Source organism: Vulpes vulpes, chromosome 9 (assembly GCF_048418805.1).
Source record: "Vulpes vulpes isolate BD-2025 chromosome 9, VulVul3, whole genome shotgun sequence".
Lineage (NCBI taxonomy): Eukaryota > Metazoa > Chordata > Mammalia > Carnivora > Canidae > Vulpes > Vulpes vulpes.
Genome location: NC_132788.1, coordinates 21,746,294 through 21,766,518, shown reverse-complemented (window position 1 = coordinate 21,766,518; position 20,225 = coordinate 21,746,294). Strand labels below are relative to the sequence as shown.

Below are 20,225 nucleotides of genomic sequence, written 5' to 3'. Positions count from 1 at the left end.
AGCTGGGAGCCCTGCCAGTGGCCGTGACCCAGGTCTGCGGCGTCAGGGCCTCCTCCCCAGCTAACGAAGATGCCACTGCTGTTAATCCTGGCTGGTGCTCCCTGCTGCCCACCCTCTCCACCCCTCAGTGCTCCCCACCCCTGCTGCTCCCTGTGTCTGTTTCCCAGTGTTTCTACGGAACAGTGTCGGTGAATACCAGCCTCTTAAGATCGAAACTGGGATCTAAACTGGGAACTGGAGCCCAGACAGAGTCAGCCCCCCTGAGGGCCAATAAAAACCTTCCAGCCATTCCCTGCCCCCGCCTGCCCCCGCCTGCCCCTGCCCACTTTCCCCACACGGGGGGCTGCGGCCCTGTGTGGGCGGGGTTCACGTGGCCTGCCAGCTGCACAGGCTGGATTCCATCACCGGGCTGGCTGGCTGCGGAGGGGACCTGGCCTGGGAGCAGCCGGGAGGCAGGATCTGCTCTTCGGTCCTCAGAGGGCCTCCCCCAGCCCCTCACCCCACCCCGCAGCGAGGCAGCCAGAACCACCTGGTACAGGGCCTGGCAGGACTTGCTGGGAGCTGGCAAAGCCACGGCACCGGTCTTCACCCCAGCTCTGGCCTTGGCGCCCGAGCCAGCTGAGGTTGGAAAAGCCGAGCCATTCAGAGGTGGAGAGGCCCCTGGAGGCTTGCTGGGTGCCTGGGCGTCAGAGGGCCCTGGAGCAATGCTGGCTGAGCTCCTGCCCACGCTGGAGCTCATGTCTCATTCATGAAATGGAGAGTTGCACCTGACAGTTCCGAAGGGCCCCTGTAGCTTCGCTACCCCCTCTCCTCGTGCCTCCTCGGCCTGCTTCCTTGGGCTCACCCTCTGCCCGGTTCTCCAGCTCTCTCCTTACACCTACTTCCGCAGCTTCCACCCTTGTTCCCTGCATGGATGTGTCCACCGTCCCCATCTCCAACCTTGACTCAGGAAAAGCATGAGAAGTCTCATCTCATCTTGACAAGGTGACCCTGCTCTGAGCAGCCCCCAGGTCCAGCAGGGCCCCCTCACTCTCTCCCGTGCCACTGTCTTCATCAGGTGCCCACCCCTCTCTTGCCCAACAGGTGCAGCAGCTGACTGAGAGGACCGCTAAGGGCCTCTATGCTGGTAGCAAGGGAGAAAAGGCAGGGGGTAAAGGCCCTCTCTTCTGTGCCCCCCTCCAGTCCTTGCAGGTGCCTCTTCCTGGGGAAGCTCTTGGCGGCTTCCCTGGATGGGGAAGGCTGGGCGCCCACATGCCCGGGGAAAGGTGCATTCAGAAGCCTGGGTCACACTGTCCACCTCATTGCCTCAGGAGGCAACAGCCTCCAGCATGAGTGGAAGGAGGACTTCAGAGGAAAAGAGAGACCTCCCTCTCCGTACCCCCAGTTCTGGCTGCCACCACCCACCACATCTCTGAGAACACAGAGGGAGGTCCTAGACAGTCACCTTGAGGACAGTGGGGGCGAGGGGTGGCCTCATCTGGGGCTAAAAACAAGGCCTCCCTCACTGCCCACGTCAGGGGCCGGTGGTTGGAGCCTGCCCCGTGGTGGCATGCCTGTGCCATCCAGCCCCGGGCTCCCTCTCTGACTGCTCTGTGACCTGCCTCTTCTTGGAGAAGGATAGGGCAATGAAAGCAGGGAACAGGTGTCTACTGAGTCTCTCCCATGTCAGCGCCGCACAGGGAGATTGTTGGCCCATTCTACAGAGGAGGAACAGTGGTGCAGAGGGTGGCAGCTTGCCCAAGATCATCAACTAACTGTAAGGGGGAGAGACCAGATTTAAAGCCAGGCCTGAAGCTCAGAAACCCAGGCTCCTTCCCCCTACCCTGCTCCTTCTGGTCCTCATCACACTGTGGCCAGGGCTCTGGGCTCCTTCCCCCCACCTCCAGCCCCTCCTGGCCTCTGATGGCCAGGGCCTCCTGCCTAGTGCTGCCCAGAGGAGGGTCCACACGGAGTGGGGAAGGGGAACCCAAAGGTGAGCTGAGCCTCTGCAGGTCCCTCCTGGGCTGGCCATGAATCATGCTGTCGGAGGGGAGGGCCGGCGGGACCTGGGTCTAGCCTGGGAGGAAGTAAACAACCGTAGTTTAGTGGTTAGCTTTGGAGCCAGGAATGTGGACAGAGGCACTCTGCGGGACAGGGTGCCCCTGACACAGCCCATAATCAGATCTTGGTATTGGTAGGGCTAAGGGCAAAGGAGGGGAGGGCTGAATCGTGCTCTGGGCTGTGGGGGGACACTGAGCAGCGATGGCTGAGTTGGGGGAGAGGCACGGAGTACCCTGCAGTTCTGGGGAGGCCCATAATTACTCAGGAAGCCAGAGACTATAATTAGGCCATCCTGGCCCATTAGGGTAGAGCCACAACTGACTGCATGTCTGGGACAAGTAGGTGGTCTCCCCCTGGTGTGCATAGGGAATGGGAGGAGGTAGTGGAGGGGTGTGTGTGAGCAGAAGCACCAAGTCTGTCAGCACCCAACACTGCCCACCCAGGGGTGGGGTGGTGCATGGGCAGGAGGGGCCCATGGTCTGCTCATGAACCAAAGCAGCAGGCCAGCTGGCAAGGATGGAAAGAAATAGAAACAGAAGGGGCGCCTCTTAGAAGACTGGTGCCATGGAAGGTACGCTAGCCTGGCCAAAGGGGTGGGGGGACCCGGGTTTGGGTCTCAGCTCTGGTATTCACAAACCGGATGGCTGGGGAAGTCTTTGTCCTTCCTGGCACCTCAGGGTTACTCTATTCAGTGAATATGTTGGCCTGGGTCAGGGACTGTCGATACCGATACCGGCTGTTGCTGCCTGAGGAACCTGGGGAAAAATGACAATGGACTTCTACTTCCGTGACGCGCTAGACCCCAGCGACCAAACTTCCCACTGAGAACAATCGGAATCATCAGATAAAGTAGCAAGACATCCTTCTGATGGCTTTGAAGAGAGATCAAAGGCCGGAATCAACCAAAATCACAGGCAGAAGGGAGACCCCTTAAAGCCTGGCATTCTTTGCCACTTTTCTTCTCAAGGGATCTGTCGATTAGTGATTAGTTTGGGCAGAGAAGCTGGGAAGCCAGAGAGAAGGCTGCAGCTGTCAGGCTGAGAAGTGGGGCAGGCTTTCGGCGGCTTCGCTGGGGCTGGCGTTCAGGGCTGCCAAGATTCAGGAGGAAGGAGACTGTGCGTGTGTTTGCTGTGAGGACACAGGGCAGAGAAGTCGAACAGAGCACTCAGCTTCATTCAGCGGTGCTGGAGAGACAATAATTGGAGTTCAAGAATGACAAGGTGGCAGCGCCCTACTAAACAGTCCTCCAGGACCATGTACTGTAAGTTCAAGGGCGTCAAAAATAGGCCAAGTGTTAGGGCACCCGGGTGGCTCCAGCTCGGTTGGTTAGGCATCCAGCTCATGATCTTAGAGTGGTGAGATCGAGCCCCACGTGGGGCTCTGTACTGGGCTTGGAGCCTGCTTAAGATTCTCTCTCTCCCTCTGCCCTTCCCTCCTCAAGCACGTGGCCTGTCTCTTTCAAAAAGCAAAAAGAAATAGGCCAAGTGTCACCTTTCTTGCCCACCCTCAGTCTCTAGCTTTGTTTATGCTTTCATTATGCATTCACTGAGCAAATGTTTCCTGAGTGCCTTCCAAGGGCAGGCACTCTGCTGGGTACTTGGGGAGTGAGACAAGGAGCCCATCATCAAGCAAATTAGATTTGGAATCACCCCTGAAATTAGGACACCCTTTTACATTTTGCAAAAACTTCTCTCTGGCTTCTCAGCTTCTTTGTCCATTGTTCATACCCATTATTGACAATGATATGGGATACAAGCAAGGTAGGTATTAATATTCCTATTTGTGGATGAGGAAAATGAATTGAAAGTAGCCAAGAGCCTTGTCCAAGGTCACGTGGCTAATGAGCAATGATGGTTTCCTGTCTCCAATTCTCAAGTAACATCCTTGTCTATCATACACACAGAAATCATCCTACAGAGTAGGAAGAGAACTATCCTATGAGAGGCACAAACACTATGGAAGTGTCCCAGGCTTTCTGTTGAGCAAATGGAGCTGGAGGAGGTCTCAAAGAACAGCTGGTCTTATCCTTCCACTTTCAGATAAAGAACAAAAATAAAAAATGGAGGCTTAAGAAGATTAAAAGATTCTGCCTAAAGAATCAGAGCAAATTAGAAGTCAGACTTCTTTCCCATGTAGTTTAAAAGTCCAGCCCTCAGTCAGCATCTTCCACACTGACAAATATAAATTAACATGACTCCCGTAGGCTTTTAGAATGAGGTTCCCCTCCAACACTTTGAATATCATCTCTCCCTTCTCTATTCTGCCCCATACCCTACACCTAGGCAGGACCTGAGTGGAAGTCCTTTTTGGTATCTGCAAACTCATGTTCTGGATGTGTGCATCTTAGAGGCACAAGGGGTCAGAATTTATTTTTTTTAAATTTTTTTTTAATTTTTTTATTTATTTATGATAGTCACAGAGAGAGAGAGAGAGAGAGGCAGAGACATAGGCAGAGGGAGAAGCAGGCTCCGTGCACCGGGAGCCTGATGTGGGATTCGATCCCGGGTCTCCAGGATCGCGCCCTGGGCCAAAGGCAAGCGCCAAACCACTGCGCCACCCAGGGATCCCAAGGGGTCAGAATTTAAAATCATAGTGTGACCTTGAGTTCATGGCTTAACCTTCCCCAGTCTCAGGTCACCCTTCTGTAAAATAAAGACACCAACTGCCTTGTCTACTATGCTAAGGTAGTTGTGCAGCTGAAATGAAATAAAGTGCATGAATGGGCTTTGTCATTGGGAAAGCTTTATATTTCATTTGTTCTTAGGCTCAATGCCACAAATATACAAAATTACCAGAGAATGAACCGTGAGAACTACCTAGTAATGTCTTTGCTGGAAAAATGCATCCTAGAGCGTGTATCCTAGAGATACATATTTTAGGTGAAATACTGTGGGGAGGCTTCAGTTACCCAAGAAACACTTGGTACCTGGGTTTGTTGCAAAAATAGGACAACAGGTAAACAAGACCTACCCCCACCCAACAACATCAATTTAGATTAAATTAAAAAAAAATTAACCCTAGTGGCAGTAGAAATGCTCAATGATATAAAATAAAGGCAATATAGGTTTGAGATGAAATGGTTAAAGCAAAATAGAGAATCAGAGAGGTTGGTTCCAAGTCTGTGCTCTGCAGAAAGAACAGAGCTGTCTGGGGTTGTGGGGTCCTCCTTCCTTCCACCTTAGAGCTCCCTAGGTTAATAGGCCCAGATGTTTGGCCCCTCAAATGTGAAGCATAAATTCTGGAACTGCCAGATCTCGGTGGCTAACTAATTATATTATCTAGAGCCAAGACTGGTTATATTTTCAGGTTGAATATTCTTCCCACAAAGACCTACGTTTCCTTGGGAAGGGCCCAGGGAGCCTGAGTGTAGCCGTCCAGATTCCTAGTATAAAGGAATCCTGATTAGGAGTCTTTTGGACTATTTTCCAAGAGAAAAACTGTTGGGAATGCTGCTGTGAAGGAGTAGGATGAAAAGGTAATAGTATTTGTTAGGGATTGAATTGTGTCCCCTCAAAATTCATATTCTGAAGTCCTAACCCCTAATACCTTGGAATATGACCTTCCTTGGAGACAGGATCTTCATAGAATCAATTTCAAATGTGGCCACTAGGTAACCCCGAATCCGATATGACTGGTGTCCATATGAAAAGGGGAAACTAGATACAGAGACAGACACGCACAAAGAGGAGATGAAGAGACAAGGAGAAGCCAGAGCCATCTATAAACCAAGGCTTGGAACAGAGCCTCAGAGCCCTCAGAAGGAATCAACCCTGCTGACACTTTAATCTCAGACTTCTGGCCTCCAGAGCTGTGAGACAGTACATTTCTGTTCTTTAAGCCTCCTGGTCTTTGGTACTTTGTAACAGCAACCTGAGCAGCTAATACAGTGCTTATTTTGTAATGAAGTTCTCATAAGCAGAAGCCATAGAGCATTTCAAGTAAATTGAAGGAGTGAGCAAGGGAACCCACCTTTGATATGGAATCTAGGGGTAAGCTGGGGATGGAGGTACCCCAAAGGGAAGAGGAGGCCAGCCTCTTGCTGGGGAAATTGATGGGGAGTAGACAGGACCAGACCACAGCAACTACACCGAGCAGCCTGCACTGTCACCAAGGAGCACGTTGCATTTGCTCAGGTGCTTTTAGAGGGACAGGGTTTTATGTCCTTGGAGAAGGCCATTCAAGGCAGCTTGCAACTTTGGATCTGAACTTCCTCGAATCTGAATCCTGTGTCCATTCTTGATACCTGTGTGAGCTTGGCTAGACCCCCATGTAATATCCAGTACTTCAACTGTAGGCTTTTTGGGTTCACAATTTCAGGGCTCCTGGGAATGAAAGGAGATAATGTGTATGCCATATGCTTTCTCCAGGATCTTGGTATGTATTGCTCCCTCCACCTAGAACTCTTCTGCTCATCCCTGCTGACCCTGCTATGTCTGACTTATTCCTCTTTCTTTCTCAAGTCTGATGATTAATTTCATATGTCAACTTGACTGGGCCATGGGATGCCCAGATATTTGGTCAAACATTATTCAGGGTATGCCTATGAGGGTTTTTTTGGATGAACTTAATATTTGAATCAGTAGACTGAATAAATCCCCAATGCGGTTGGGCCTCATTCGATCGAAGGCCTTAACAGAATAAAAAGGCTAAGAGGGAAGTCCTCCTGCCTGACTGCTTCAAACTGGTATGTCAGCTCTTACCTACCTTTGGGTTTGAACTGAAATATTGGTTATTCCTGGATCTTGAGCCTGCCAGCCTTCAGACTGCAACTACAGCATCAGCTTCCTCAGGTCTCAGACTTTTGGACTCAGACTAAAATAAACATTGGCTCTCCTGCTTGCTGACTCACCCTGCAGATCTTGGGCTTTACTGGCTTCTATAATGTGTGAGCCAACTCCTTCAATTCGTTATAGTAAATCAATCAATCTCTCTTTTCAGAGATCCTAATGGACACAAGATATATATATATATACTGTTTGTTGGTTCTGTTCTCTGGAGAACCCTGAATTAATATAAATTTTGTACCAAGAGTGATTCTAAAGGAACAGAATTTTAAAGATGAATTTTCTAAGTTGATCTAGGGTTTCTGCAATTGACTCTCTGATCTAAGATTTAAAGATGCTAATGACTTTATTTCTAGTAGTAAAAAGAGCCTAAGAGTCCAAGGCATGATCTGACTGACAATAGAGATATGGAAAATACTGGGGACTTCTCATCAACCACTCATGAGGGGCAAGGATCTGGGTGACCATGTGTATGATACTTTCGAACATTTTTTTTTTGTCAGAATAACAAGTATAATGAGATTGGTTGCTCCTAATGTTACTGGACAAAGTGTGGAAAGAAAAAGTTGAGCTTGGTGATTCAAATTCCCAGCTCAAGTGTCACATAAATGACCTGCAAGCTTCTAATTTTGCTCATATCTCCTGCAGCCATAGGGATAAGACTGCTGAATATCTAACTTACAACCTCAATCTGTGACTGGCTGAATTGCAATGCAGACTGAATTTCCAGCTTTCCAGGGTATCTACTATTAAAGTAAAGGTGTTGACTGGGAAGGAATGGGATCCTGAAAGTTGGAATGGGGATATGCGCGAAGATCTTGATGGACCCCTAAATTCTGATGAGTTATCTTTGACAATGGAAGCTGTTTCTCCACCCCCAGCAGAATTGCCTCCTTGGGGCACCTGGGTGGCTCAGTCGGTTAGGCATCTGACTCTTGATTTCAGCTCAAGTCTTGATCTCAGGGTGGTGAGATCAAGCTCTGTATCAGGCTCCACATTCAGGGAGGAGTCTGAGATTCTCTCTCTCCTCTCCCTCTGACCCTCCCTACCCCACACTTGCTCTCTCACTCTCTCTCTAAAACAATAAATAAATAAATCTTATAAAAAGGGGGCCTCTCAATTCCTGTCTGAAGCTTGCATTGCCTGAGAAGAGGGCAGTGGCCTCCCCTAAGGCACTGCCAAGCAAGACAATGCTGATTCCCCTGAGGATCCAGCCTCACCACTCCTCTTTGCTTCTAGACCTATAACTAGACTCTGTTCTCAGCAGGACCCTAAAGGTGAAGTACAAAGTATGACCCATGAGGAGGTGCCCTATACTCCAAAAGAACTACCTGAGTTTTCTAATTCATACAGACAGCAATCTGGGAAGTATTCGTGATAATGGATACAAAAGATGTGGGATAATGGTGGAAGAAACATTAAAATTGCATTAGACAGAATTTATTTCTATGGGCTAACTAAGCAGATTTTTCTATTTAATGTTACATCTTGGGGAGTTAGAAAGGGTCTAACAGTTTGTTAGTAGTTTGTTTGGTGGGTTGACTAAAACATAGGCCCAAGTTTGACCTACAGTGAATGAGTATGAAATTCTGGCTGTCCTTGATTTCATGTAAAGAAAGGGATTCAAAAACAGGGAAGGTGGGATGTTGGAGTGTGTTTGTCATCTGAGACCCACTCACCCACCTTGGGAAGGTCCAGAAGACATGCCTCTTACCATGACTGTGAGAAATAAATCTGTGAACAAAGTCTTTGAATCCTTGAAGAGCCCTGTGATCATTCTTTATAGGCCAGACCTTACAGGGGGAACCACAGTCACTGAACTGGGAAACCCAACCACAGTGAGAGTAATTGGATCCTGGGGTGGTGGATACCCAAAGGTGGCATTCAACTGTCTAAGGCAAGGACAGCATGGATACCATAATGGACAGCAGGGTCAATGCAGTGATCGGAATAGGCTGACATGCACAGACCTGTGGTGTTAGCTATGTGGTCGTGATGTGCCTGGAAGTGAAATAGGTAGGAAGCCTAACAAATCCTTACTTGCTCTGTATAAGCAGAGAAGTTCTAGGTCAAGTGAACAAAAGTCTAGAATTATAAAAGCAGTCATGGCTCCTCAATCATTTCTCAGACTTGAGCCAATTTACAAACCCAGACTCCTTTAAATGAAGGGGAAGCTGGGTACCCTTGAGGAAGGACCCCAGGATACTACCAAATATTTATACTGCTAATTTCTCCAGCCTTCCCTAAAGGGACCTATAGGGGAAAAAGGAAATAATCAGCCCTTTGAGGGACTACTAGACACTGGCTCTGAATGGGCACTGATTCTGGAGACCCAAACAACACTGTGGTCCTCTAATCAGAGTAGGGCCTTTTTTTTTTAATTTTTATTTATTTATTTATGATAGTCACAGAGAGAGAGAGAGAGAGAGAGAGAGAGAGAGAGAGGCAGAGACACAGGCAGAGGGAGAAGCAGGCTCCATGCACCGGGAGCCCGATGTGGGATTCGATCCCGGGTCTCCAGGATCGTGCCCTGGGCCAAAGGCAGGCGCCAAACCGCTGCGCCACCCAGGGATCCCCTCCTTTTTTTTTTTTTTTTAAATTCAGAGTAGGGCCTTATGGAGGTCAGGTGATCAATAGGGTTTTAAGTCAAGTCCATCTCACAGGAGGCCCAGTGGATCCCTGAATCCACCCTGGGTTGTTTCCCCAGTTCTGGAATGTGTAATTGGAATAGACATACTGAAAATCTGGAGGAATCTCACGTTGGTTCCCTGATCTATGGAGTAAGGGAAATTATGGTGGAGAAGGCCCAGAGGCACTGCTTCTACCTATGAAAATAGTAAACCAAAAGCAATCTCGCATTCCTGGAGGGACTGAAGAGATTAGTGCCCCCATTAAGAACTTGAAATTGCCTATCTGGCCTGTGCAGAGGACAGGTGGACCTTGGAGAATGACAATGGATTTCTGTAAGATTAACCAGGTTGTGACTCCAACAGTGGCTGCTCTATCAGATGCACTTTCATTGCTTGGGAAAATTAACACATCCCCTGGTATGCAGCTATTGATCTGGCAAATAAATGATTTTTGTCCCCACCTGTTCATAAGGCCTACCAGGAGGTTGTTTCAATCTGGCAAGACCAGCAATACACCTTCACTGCCCTGCCTCAGGGCATCTCAATGCTCCAGCTCTATATCATACTTCAGTTCACAGAGAACTTGATCTCCTTTCTCTCCCACCAGATATCACTCTGGCCCACACATTGATGATATTATATGGATTGAATTTAGTGAGGAGGTAAGTAGCAGCTCTCTATTTGTAGACATTTATGTGTTGGTGGTGTCGGGGGTGATAAATATGACAAATATTCAAGGCCCTTCTATCTCAATGAAATTTCTAGTAGTCCAGTGATGTGGGCATGTTAAGATACCCGTTCTAAGGTGAAGAATAAGCTGTTTTATTTGGCCCCTACAATTAAAAAAGAGGCACACTTTGTGGGCCTCTTTGGATTTTGGAGACAACATATATATATTCCTCACTTGGCTGTGTTACTCTGACCCATTTACTGAGTGACCTGCAAAGTTGCTGGGTTTGAGTGCCCAGAACAAGAAAAGCCTCTTCAACAGGTCCAGGCTGCTGTGTAAGTGGCTTTGCCACTTGGGCCATATGATCTAGCAGAACCAATGATGCTTAAAATGGCAATGGCAGATAGGGATGCTGTTTGGGGACTTTGGCAGGCCCCTATAAGCTAACTGCACTATAGACCCTTGGGATTTTGAAGCAAAGCCAGGCCATCCTGTGTTTAACTACTCTCCTCTTGAGAAACAGCTCTTGGATTTTTATAGGGCTTACATAGAGACTAGATGCTAGCCATTGGCCACCAAATTACCATGGGACCTGAGCTGCCCATCTTGAACTGGGTACTTTCTGACCCACCAACCTCTAAAGCTGGGCACACAGAGCCACATTCTATCCATCCTCAAATGGAAGTGGTATATGTAATCAGGCCTGAGCTGGCCCTGAAGGTATAAGTAAGTTATAGGATAAAGTGGCCCAAATACCCATGGTCCTCACTCCTACTATACTACCTTCTCTCTCCCAACCTGCACCTATGGTATTATGGGGGGCTCCCTGAGACCAGCTGACAGAAGGAGAGAAGATTCTGGCCTAGGATATGCAAGAATCACTTTGAAAGTGGACAGCTGCAACATCAGTCTCTCTTCAGGACAACCCTGAAGGACAGAGGTGACTCACAATCTTCCCAGTGGGCAGAACTTCCAGCAGTGTACCTGGCTGTTGTTCTTGCTTGGAAGAATAATGGTCACACATGTGATTATAACTAGATTCATGGAGTCTGGCCAATGGTTTGGCTGGATAGTCAGGGACTCAGAAGAAACACAATTGGAAAACTGGTTATAAAAAAATTTGGGGAAGAGGTGTGTGAATAGTCCTCTCTGAAGGGGCAAAAAAATTTGAAGATATTTGTGTCCTATGAATGTTCTCCAAAGGGGGAGCTCAGCAGAGGAGGATTCTAATAGTCAAGTGGATAGTATGACCTATTCTGTAGGATACCAGTCAGTCTTCTTCTCCAGCCACCCCTGTCGTCGCCCAATGGGCTCATGAACAAAGTGGCCATACTGGCAGAGATGGAATTTGTGCATGGGGTCAGCAACATGGACTTCCAGTCGCCAAGGCCAAAGCTATGGCTACTGCCCAGTGCCTAATCTTCCAACAACAGAGACCACCAGCAAATCCCCAATATGATACCACTCCACAGGGTCATAAGCCAGCTACCTCGTAGCAGGTTAATTACACTGGACGATTTCTGTCACGGAAGGAGCAGTGTTTTGTTCTTGTTGGAATAGAAACTTACTCTGGATACACATTTGCCCGCCTTGCAAGAAATGCTTGAGCCAGAAAATACCATGGAGAATGCATTATCCATCATCATGGTATTCCATGGTTTTCCAACATAGCATTGCTCATGATCAAGGAAATCACTTCACAGCAAACGAAGTGCAACAATGGGCCCATGATCATGGAATTCATTGGTGTTATCATGGTCCCCCCCCCATCTTGAAACAGCCTGCTTTACAGAGGTTGAAATGGCCTTTGAAGACTCCGTTCCAGTGCTAGCTAGGTGGCAATATCTTGCATGGTTGTATGTGGTCTGAATCAGTGTCCAGTGTGTATAGTGCTGTTTGGCTGATAGCCAGGATTCACTGGTCCTGGGATCAAGGGTTGGAGATGGGAAAGACATCAGCCACTATCACCCCTAGTGGCCCGCTAGCAAAATGTTTGCTCCTTATTCCCACAACCTTATGCTGTGCTGGCTTAGAGATCTTAGCTCCAAAGGAAGGAATGTTTCTGCCAGGGGATACAACAATGACTCCATTGAACTGCAAATTAAGACCGCTGCCTGGTCACTTTGGGCTTCTCACGCCTCTGAATTAATAGGCAAAGAAGTTATTGTGCTGATTGAGGTGACTGATTCTGACTACCAAGGAGAAACACTACTCTACAACAGTGGTTAGGGAGAGCATGTCTGAAATTCAGAAGATCCTACAGGGTGTCTCTCGGTGCTACCATGCCCTGAAATGAATTCAGTGGAAAACTACAACATCCCAGTCCAATGTAGGAAGGACTAGTAATGGCCCTCCAGGAATGAAGGTTTGGATCACCCTACCAGGTAAAGAATAACAACTAGCTAAGGTGGTTGCCAAGGGCAAAGAAAATGCAGATGGGCAGTGGAAGAAGGTAGTTATACATACCAGCTATGACCATGTGACCCATTACATTACAAAAATAAGGACTGTACTTGTCAAGAGTATTTCCTCCTTGATGTGTTATAAAATATAAATATATATACAGTAAATATCTTCACTTTCTTCCCTCTCTTACCCTCTTATCATGTAACAAAACATACAATATATTGACTTCATATCACAGTGTTTTAATATTGTTAACTTTATATCATAGTATTTAAATTATGAGATATTAAAGGGAAGAGTAAATAGCTCTCAAGGACTTTACCTTCTCTTCTGGGGAAGGGGTTAGTGTGGCTTTGGCTGTACACAGGATACTCGCATCATGAGCATTAGGGAGAACTGTAACCTTGTTATGATCTTCATTTGGGAATTAAATATGAGTTAAGATGTGTATGGATGCCCAGTTGACTTATGATGGTTAATTTTATGTGTCAACTTGACTGGACCACAGAATGGCCAGACATTTGGCCAAACATTATTCTAGATGTGTCTGTAGGGGCGTTTATAGATGGAATTAACATTTAAATTGGTACTGAGTAAAGCACATTGCTCTTCCCAGTGTGGTGGGCCTCATCTAATCAGGAAGACCAGAATAGAATAAAAGGCTGACCTCCCCTATGTAAGAGAGAATTCTCCTGCCTGGTCACTTTCGAACTGACCCATCATCTCTTACTGTTCTACAGCAGCTTCTGGTCTTCCAACTCAAACTAGAACATCAGCTGAGCATATTTTGGACTTTTCAGCCTCCCTAATTACATGAGCCAATTTTTAAAATAATTTCTTTCTCTCTTATTGGTTCTGTTTTTCTGGTGAACCCTATCTAAGGCAGGGGTGAGGTGAGAGAAGAGAGCTTCAGAGTGATAGGCATCTGAGGGGGAGATGACTGAGTGCACCAGTGATGGAGTGGGAAGGGAGAAAATGAGATAAAAGAGTTTCCAAGACGAGGTCTCCCTATGTCTCTGTATGGACCCAATCACACAAATTGACATATGAAAATCCAGATTTGCATGGCAGGCAAAGTTAGGAGCCATAGCATCTTTACAAAAGAGGTCTTTACAGACAGTAGTTCTCCCTTATTCCGGGTGGATACGTTCTAAGACCCCCATATATAGCCTGTTTTTTCCTATAGATACTTCCCTGTGATAAAGTTTATTTATAAATTAGGCATTATATGAATGTTGTCTCTCTCTCTCTAAATATCTATCACACTGCATCTGCCCTTCTTATGATGACATTAGGTGATAAAATGCCTAAGAGGTGAGATGAAGTGAGGTGAAGGACAAAGGCGTTGTGACATACGTTAGGCTACCATTGACCTTATGACTATACCTCATTAGGAGAAAATTGAAACCACAGATAAAGGGGGGGGCTACTGTATTTTTTAAAGCTCCCAGTTGCCCTAGGCATTTGCGACAGGATTGTATGAGCCTACCAGGACTTTTGCCTGAAACCAGGTGTTTCTGTGGGGCAAGATCACCACGGTCCTCTGGGAGCTCTGTAGCAGGTGTGGCCAAGGTCTGGCCCTTACCTCTAAGGATGGTGACGTTGCGAAGGATTTCCCCATGCTGCGTGTCCACAGCCTTCATCTCCTCCACGATCATGGAGAGGTTGCGGACGTTGAAGTCCAGCCGTGCACTGAGCAGACTGAAGCGCTCCCGGAGCAGGTCCGTGGTGCCCAGCATGAGGGAGACGGACTTGTTCAGGTAGTAGAGCTCCTCGGCATGTGTGTGGAAGCCTAGCGTGCAAGAGAGCCTCACATCATCCAGGTACTTGAGCATGCTGTGCACATGGTTGTCAGTGGCATTGATGTTGGTGAAGATGGTGCCGATCTCGATCTCATGTGAAGCCATGCGTCCTTCTAGCGTCTCGAACCTCTCCACCGTGCGGTTCTGGGCATAGCGAGTATGGTACTGCAGATCGTGCATATTCTCCTCGTGGTCATCCAGGAAGGACGAGATGTTATCCAGCTGCAGCTGTAGGCCCATGACCTGCAGCACCAGGTCATGCATGCTCTCGGCATTCTGACTGATGCGTTGCGAGGAGACCCCCAGGATGGCCTGGATGTTCTTGACTGCTTCTCCGGTCTTGGCTGAGGTGGTGCGCAGGTTGCTGAAGAGCCGGGTGTAGTTTTGCCAGTCGGTGACAATCTTCTGGAGGGTCAGGGTCTCCTCATCAGTCTTCCGCCGGATCCCATGGATCCACTCTGAAGTCTGCCCCACAGTGAAGTTGATCTGGTGGACTGTAGCCTTGACATCATAGCAGTCCTGGGTGAGGTCCTTCAGAGAGAGGTCCAGGCCAGCTGTGGTGGCCTGCCAGCCTCTCACCTGGGCGAGAAACAGCCCCAGGGACTGGTTGACCTGGTGGATGGAGAAGGAACAATTGCCCATCTCCTGGGAGATTTGACTGCTGGTGGTGGAGAGTAGCTCATGGGTCTGAGAGGTCTGGTCCAGCTGGACCTCCTGGGCCAGAAGCATCTTCTGAATTCCCTCCAGCTCTTCTTGCAGTTTTCTGATCTCCTTCTCCAGCTGCCCAGCCTCATGGCAGAAAGAACAGTTGTTTGGGGCTTTCAGATCTTCAGGAGAAAGGGACAACAGTTTGAGTTGCTGAAGGCTCATGGGACAAAAGTTACCTCTTTACATATTTCAGAACATAATGAATTGTCAAGCGGCTTCCCAATCCCTCTTCCTATCCTAAGTCTGCTAGGAAATCCTTTTTGGAAAAGCCTTACCATCTCTCTGAAATATTATTTTTACCAAATATCTTTACTATGACCCGAAATGTAAAATTTGGGATATTTTTTCCATCTTGCCACCAAATTCTCGAGAATATATCTTCATAACTCTTTGAAGGTGCCAAGGACCACCCATTTACACTTTATCTTAAGATTTCTCCAATTATCTTTATATTTGTTATCAATACACTTATGGGGAAAAGATAGTGTGGGGATTATTTCTCCCTGTGACAGATGAGAAATAAGGCACAAAGAAGAGGCTTGCCAAATATCACTCAGATAGTATTTTCCCTTCCCGTCAGGGCAGACAACCTCTACCCCTTCTATTACCGCATCTTCTGTCTCAGTCTCAGAAAGAGAAGGTCCCTGGTGAAAGCAGGAGATAGAGAGCGTTATGAGTTGTGTACACTTTAAGGCAATAGTGAGGAAAGGGTAAACTCGTCAAGAGGCTTTGGAAGATCTTAAAAATAATTTCTAGGGATCCCTGGGTGGCTCAGCGGTTTAACGCCTGCCTTTGGCCCAGGGCATGATCCTGGAGTCCTGGGATCGAGTTCCTCATGGGGCTCCCTACATGGAGCCTGCTTCTCCCTCTCCTGTGTCTCCGCCTCTCTCTCTCTCTCTCTCTCTCTCCCCCTCTCCCTCTCTCTCTCTCTCTCTCTCTCTCTGTGTGTCTCTCATGGATAAATAAATAAATCTTTAAAAAAAAATAACTTCTGGGTGGCTAAGTCAATTAAGCATCTGACTCCTGATTTTGGCCCAGGTTATGATCTCAGGGTCCTGGGATAGAGGATAGAGTGCCACGTTGGATCCCTGCTCAGCAGGGAGTCTGCTTGTCTCCCTCTGTCTCTCTGCCCCTCCCCTGCTTGCCCTTGTGCTCTTTTTCACTCTCAGATAGATATTTAAAAAATAATAATCTCAGATACATGAGAATGACTGAGGAATGGACTGTCTTTGTGTTCCTCCTCTACCTGTAGGCTCAGGCTAGATCTGTACCACACACAGAACCCCTGGCCCCAGTGTTGGGTGAATCCCAGGGCAGCAGCCCCCTTTGGGTGGACAGGAAGGCAGGGAGCCATACATAGCTGTCCTTCCCTTGTGCCTAGAAGGTTGGTTGCCTTACTCCAGGGCACCATAGCCCAGGGGAGAACACTCACCCATCCCTCATTAATACGGTCTTCTATCACAGTCATGAGCACATCTGGACACTGAACACTTACCCAGTCCTTGGAGATTTTCCTGCATAGACATAAGCTTCTTGTCGTAAATGGCCTGGGCGAGGGAGATGTCTTCTGAGAGAGAGTCCACTTTCCTGAAAACTGTATGGAAATATAGATGAGGAACTGGCGCAGGGCCTTAGCTCAGAGAAACAGCAGTTGTTTGTTGAGAAGGTAATTTTATCAGCCTCCCTGCAAACAAAACCATTAATCCTTCCATGGGGCTTTTCAGTGGTGGTAAAGGAAGGTGCTTCTTATGGCCAGAGTCTGTCATATATCCCTTAAAAATCTGTATCTATACCTCTTTAAATATCTCCCTTAAGTGTTTATATGTATGTATACATATACTTGTGTGTATGTATATATATATGTACTTAGAGTTTATGGTATTTATTATTCCATTTGAGCCTCCCTCAAATTAAAATTCCTTGTATAGATAGAGGAGCAGGGGTGTAGAGAGACCGAATGACTTTGATTCCTACTCTAAGGCTTTATAAAATCTATCTCCAAGCCAATACGCTCATTCATAGAATTCACCCTGTTCATTTCCTCGCTGTGCATTTCATGATCTGCAATTATGTGTTAGTATGTCTGTTTACTCTTTTCCTTACTTTTTAGATCTTATTTTTTTCACATCTTTTCAAAATTGTGTCTCATGATGTATACTAGAAAGAGTATACATGTGTAATTTATAAACAGATACCTATGTTTTGCAGGTGTGAGATTATCATTTTTTCTTTCCCAATATTTAAGTATAAAAATTTTCAGAGTAACCAAAGGACTTGTACAGTGAATATCCTACCTGTACAGTAGGTACTAGTGTATCTACTACTTAAATTCTATAATTAACACTTTATGATATTTACTTTATTATACATCAGTCCATTTTTACTTTTTAGCCATTCATCAACCCATCTAGTTTTTTGATGCATTTTAAATCAAATTTTTCACTGATGGGGTGCACAGTCAAAAAAAAGTTAATAGATTACTGCTCTGGACCAAGGGTCAGCAAAGCAGGATCTGCACGTTTAATCTAAACCAATGTCACTTTGTTGCGACAAAGCCATCTCCATTCATTTATGTCTCTGGCTGCTTTTGCTCTATAATGGCAGAGTGATTTTGACAAAGACCACAGTCAAAAAAAAGTTAATAGATTACTGCTCTGGACCAAGGGTCAGCAAAGCAGGATCTGCACATTTAATCTAAACCAATGTCACTTTGTTGCGACAAAGCCATCTCCATTCATTTATGTCTCTGGCTGCTTTTGCTCTATAATGGTAGAGTGATTTTGACAAAGACCATGTGTGGCCCATAAATCCTAAAATATTTACTACCTAGCCCTTTACAGAAAGTTTACCAAACCTTGCTCTAGATGATAAGCTCCATAAAGATAAAGCCCAAGTTTTATTAGGCAGTATATGCCCAGTACAGTTCTTGGCTTATAGGATAGAATGCAACAGATACTCAATTAAACAAGTTCCTATGAGGAAGATTGATTTTGCTCGATACTCCTGACTTTATCCATGGTCCTGACCATAACACCATGACTAGGAATTTCCACATATATACTTACAAATCTCTAGTCATTCATTTGATGAATATTATTGAGCACCTACCAACCAGGCCGGATTGGTGCCAGCTCTGCTCTAGGGACTTGGGATAGCCAGGTTAGAGGCAAAAGCAAAAAGGAAACCTAAACTTCCCCCTAGATTCCCTGAATTCACTCCTCACCCCCAATTATTATGATCTTCTGTTCATTGTCTCTGGATCTTAGGGCAAATCATTTCACCTTTCCAGATATGGAGAATGAGGCCTGCCTCCCATTTTGGGGCTTGTTGAGATGATTCATGGATATCATGTACACAACAGTGCCCGGCACCTGGTGAGCACCTGGTAACTCTCTATACCCTCTGAAGCGGATCAGTGCCTCTGTTCCTCGCTGGACTCAAGTGTTCCTCTCTGGAGCTTTATTAATAGTCCTGCAGGTGCTGCAAGCTGAGGCCCTATAAGGCCTGACCCAGAACCTCTGGAAGTTCTCTGATGTCCAGTTTGCTACCTCAGAATTATGGACAGCCACTGCCCTTCCTTGCTTGGATTTTGGCTGCTTTCTGAGAAGCCAAGCCCCATGAAGTGATTTAGTGGAGAGGTGGGGCTGAACAGGGTGAGTGGCTTTGAAAGTTCTTGAAATCAATGGTCCTCAAATCTGGCTGCACACTGGAATCACCGAGGAGTTTCTCTAGATTAGTAAGGCTGGGTCCTACCCAGAGATTATTATTTCATTCATCTGGAGCCAGGAGCTCTGGCACTGTCATTTATTTTATTTTATTTTTTAAGATTTTATTTATTTATTCATTCATGACACACACACACACACACACACACACACACACACACACACAGAGGCAGAGACACAGGCAGAGAGAGAAGCAGGATCCATGCAGGGAGCCTGACGTGGGACTCGATCCCAAGACTCCAGGATCACTCCCTGGGCCAAAGGCAGGCACTCAACTGCTGAGCCACCCAGGCATCCCTGGCACTGTCATTTAAAGGCTCTCTGAGGGATTCCAACGTGCAGACAAAATCAAGAACCGCTCCCTCTGAATGGTGAAATGTAAGGGACTCATCTTGGGGTTCCTATCACCCGGCACAAAATAGGTACTTGACTTGTGTTGGATTAAGTAGCACCTTCAGGACTCCTGGAACATGACTGGAGTGTCTATTCAAGTCATTAGCATGCTGGCCTCTTGCCCTCAAGCCAAGAAGGCCAGTTGCTGAATATCTCCAGCCAGGCCTAGGACCGGGTGCCTCCTTTCAGGGAGGTGCTCATCATCAGGGTTATACAAGTACAGAGTGGCACCTAGACTGAGGCTTACCTCCCCCCGCCTTCCTCACTTGTCTCACCAAGTCCCGGCCTTGTCCCTGGCATCTAGTCCATTGGAACAAATAAACCTACTGGCCTCCTTTAGTAAAGACATCTGGATTTTTAAAATCTGAAGCCGAAAAAAAAAAAAAAAAATCTGAAGCCGAGTGGAAGGGGACTGCAGCCAGAAGGCATCAAGTTTGTTTCCCTCTGTTTACCATCATCTATTAGCATCCAGAAGGCAGAGGCTGCCCAAACCTGACTACATGCCATCATATGGCTTGGCTACCATAGTCATACAGCTGCGGTGTGTGTGAGAGCCACCACACTCCAGGTCCCTGGGCTTCACCTGCAGGACTCTGCTTTAACAAGCAAGGACCATTCCAAAAAAAAAAAAAACAAGCAAGGACCAAGTGAGACTCAGGAATCTGCATTTTAGCAAATCCTGGGGATGATCTTGAAGCAGGCAGGCATCCTACTTCACTTTGCAAAACGCTCACAAAGACCACAGAAGGGGCTTAGAAATTGCCCCATCCAGTGATCTCAGCCGTGGATATACATTATCTGGGGTGTGGCCCAGGCATCCATATTTTTTTAAAGCTCCCAGATGATCCTAACACGTTGCCGAAACTGGGAACCACTGAGCTGGTCCTGTCCTCTCATTTTACCAGCAAGAAAACAGAGCTCTAGGGAGGGGAAGTGCCTTGCTCAAAGTCACACAGCTACTTACTGGCTGGAAACCAGAGGCCAGTCTTGGAAGTCTGAAACAAGTATGAAGAATCCCTCACCAGGAAGATGCTGGACTACCCAGATGCTGCTGGGAGCCTGCACTC

At 47.0% G+C, this 20,225-nt stretch overlaps 1 protein-coding gene across 2 annotated transcripts in view; it reads right to left on the bottom strand.

The window, feature by feature from the left end:
- Window positions 1-20,225, bottom strand: part of SCARA3 (scavenger receptor class A member 3) — a 55,950-nt gene that overhangs the window by 10,083 nt on the left and 25,642 nt on the right. For both annotated transcript variants that reach the window (XM_072719542.1, XM_072719543.1), the window contains exons 4-5: window positions 16,536-16,634; window positions 14,116-15,159 (exon numbers count right to left, since the gene is read on the bottom strand). In XM_072719542.1, the coding sequence (XP_072575643.1) occupies window positions 14,116-15,159; window positions 16,536-16,634 (1,143 nt within the window). The remainder of the gene's footprint in view (window positions 1-14,115; window positions 15,160-16,535; window positions 16,635-20,225) is intronic.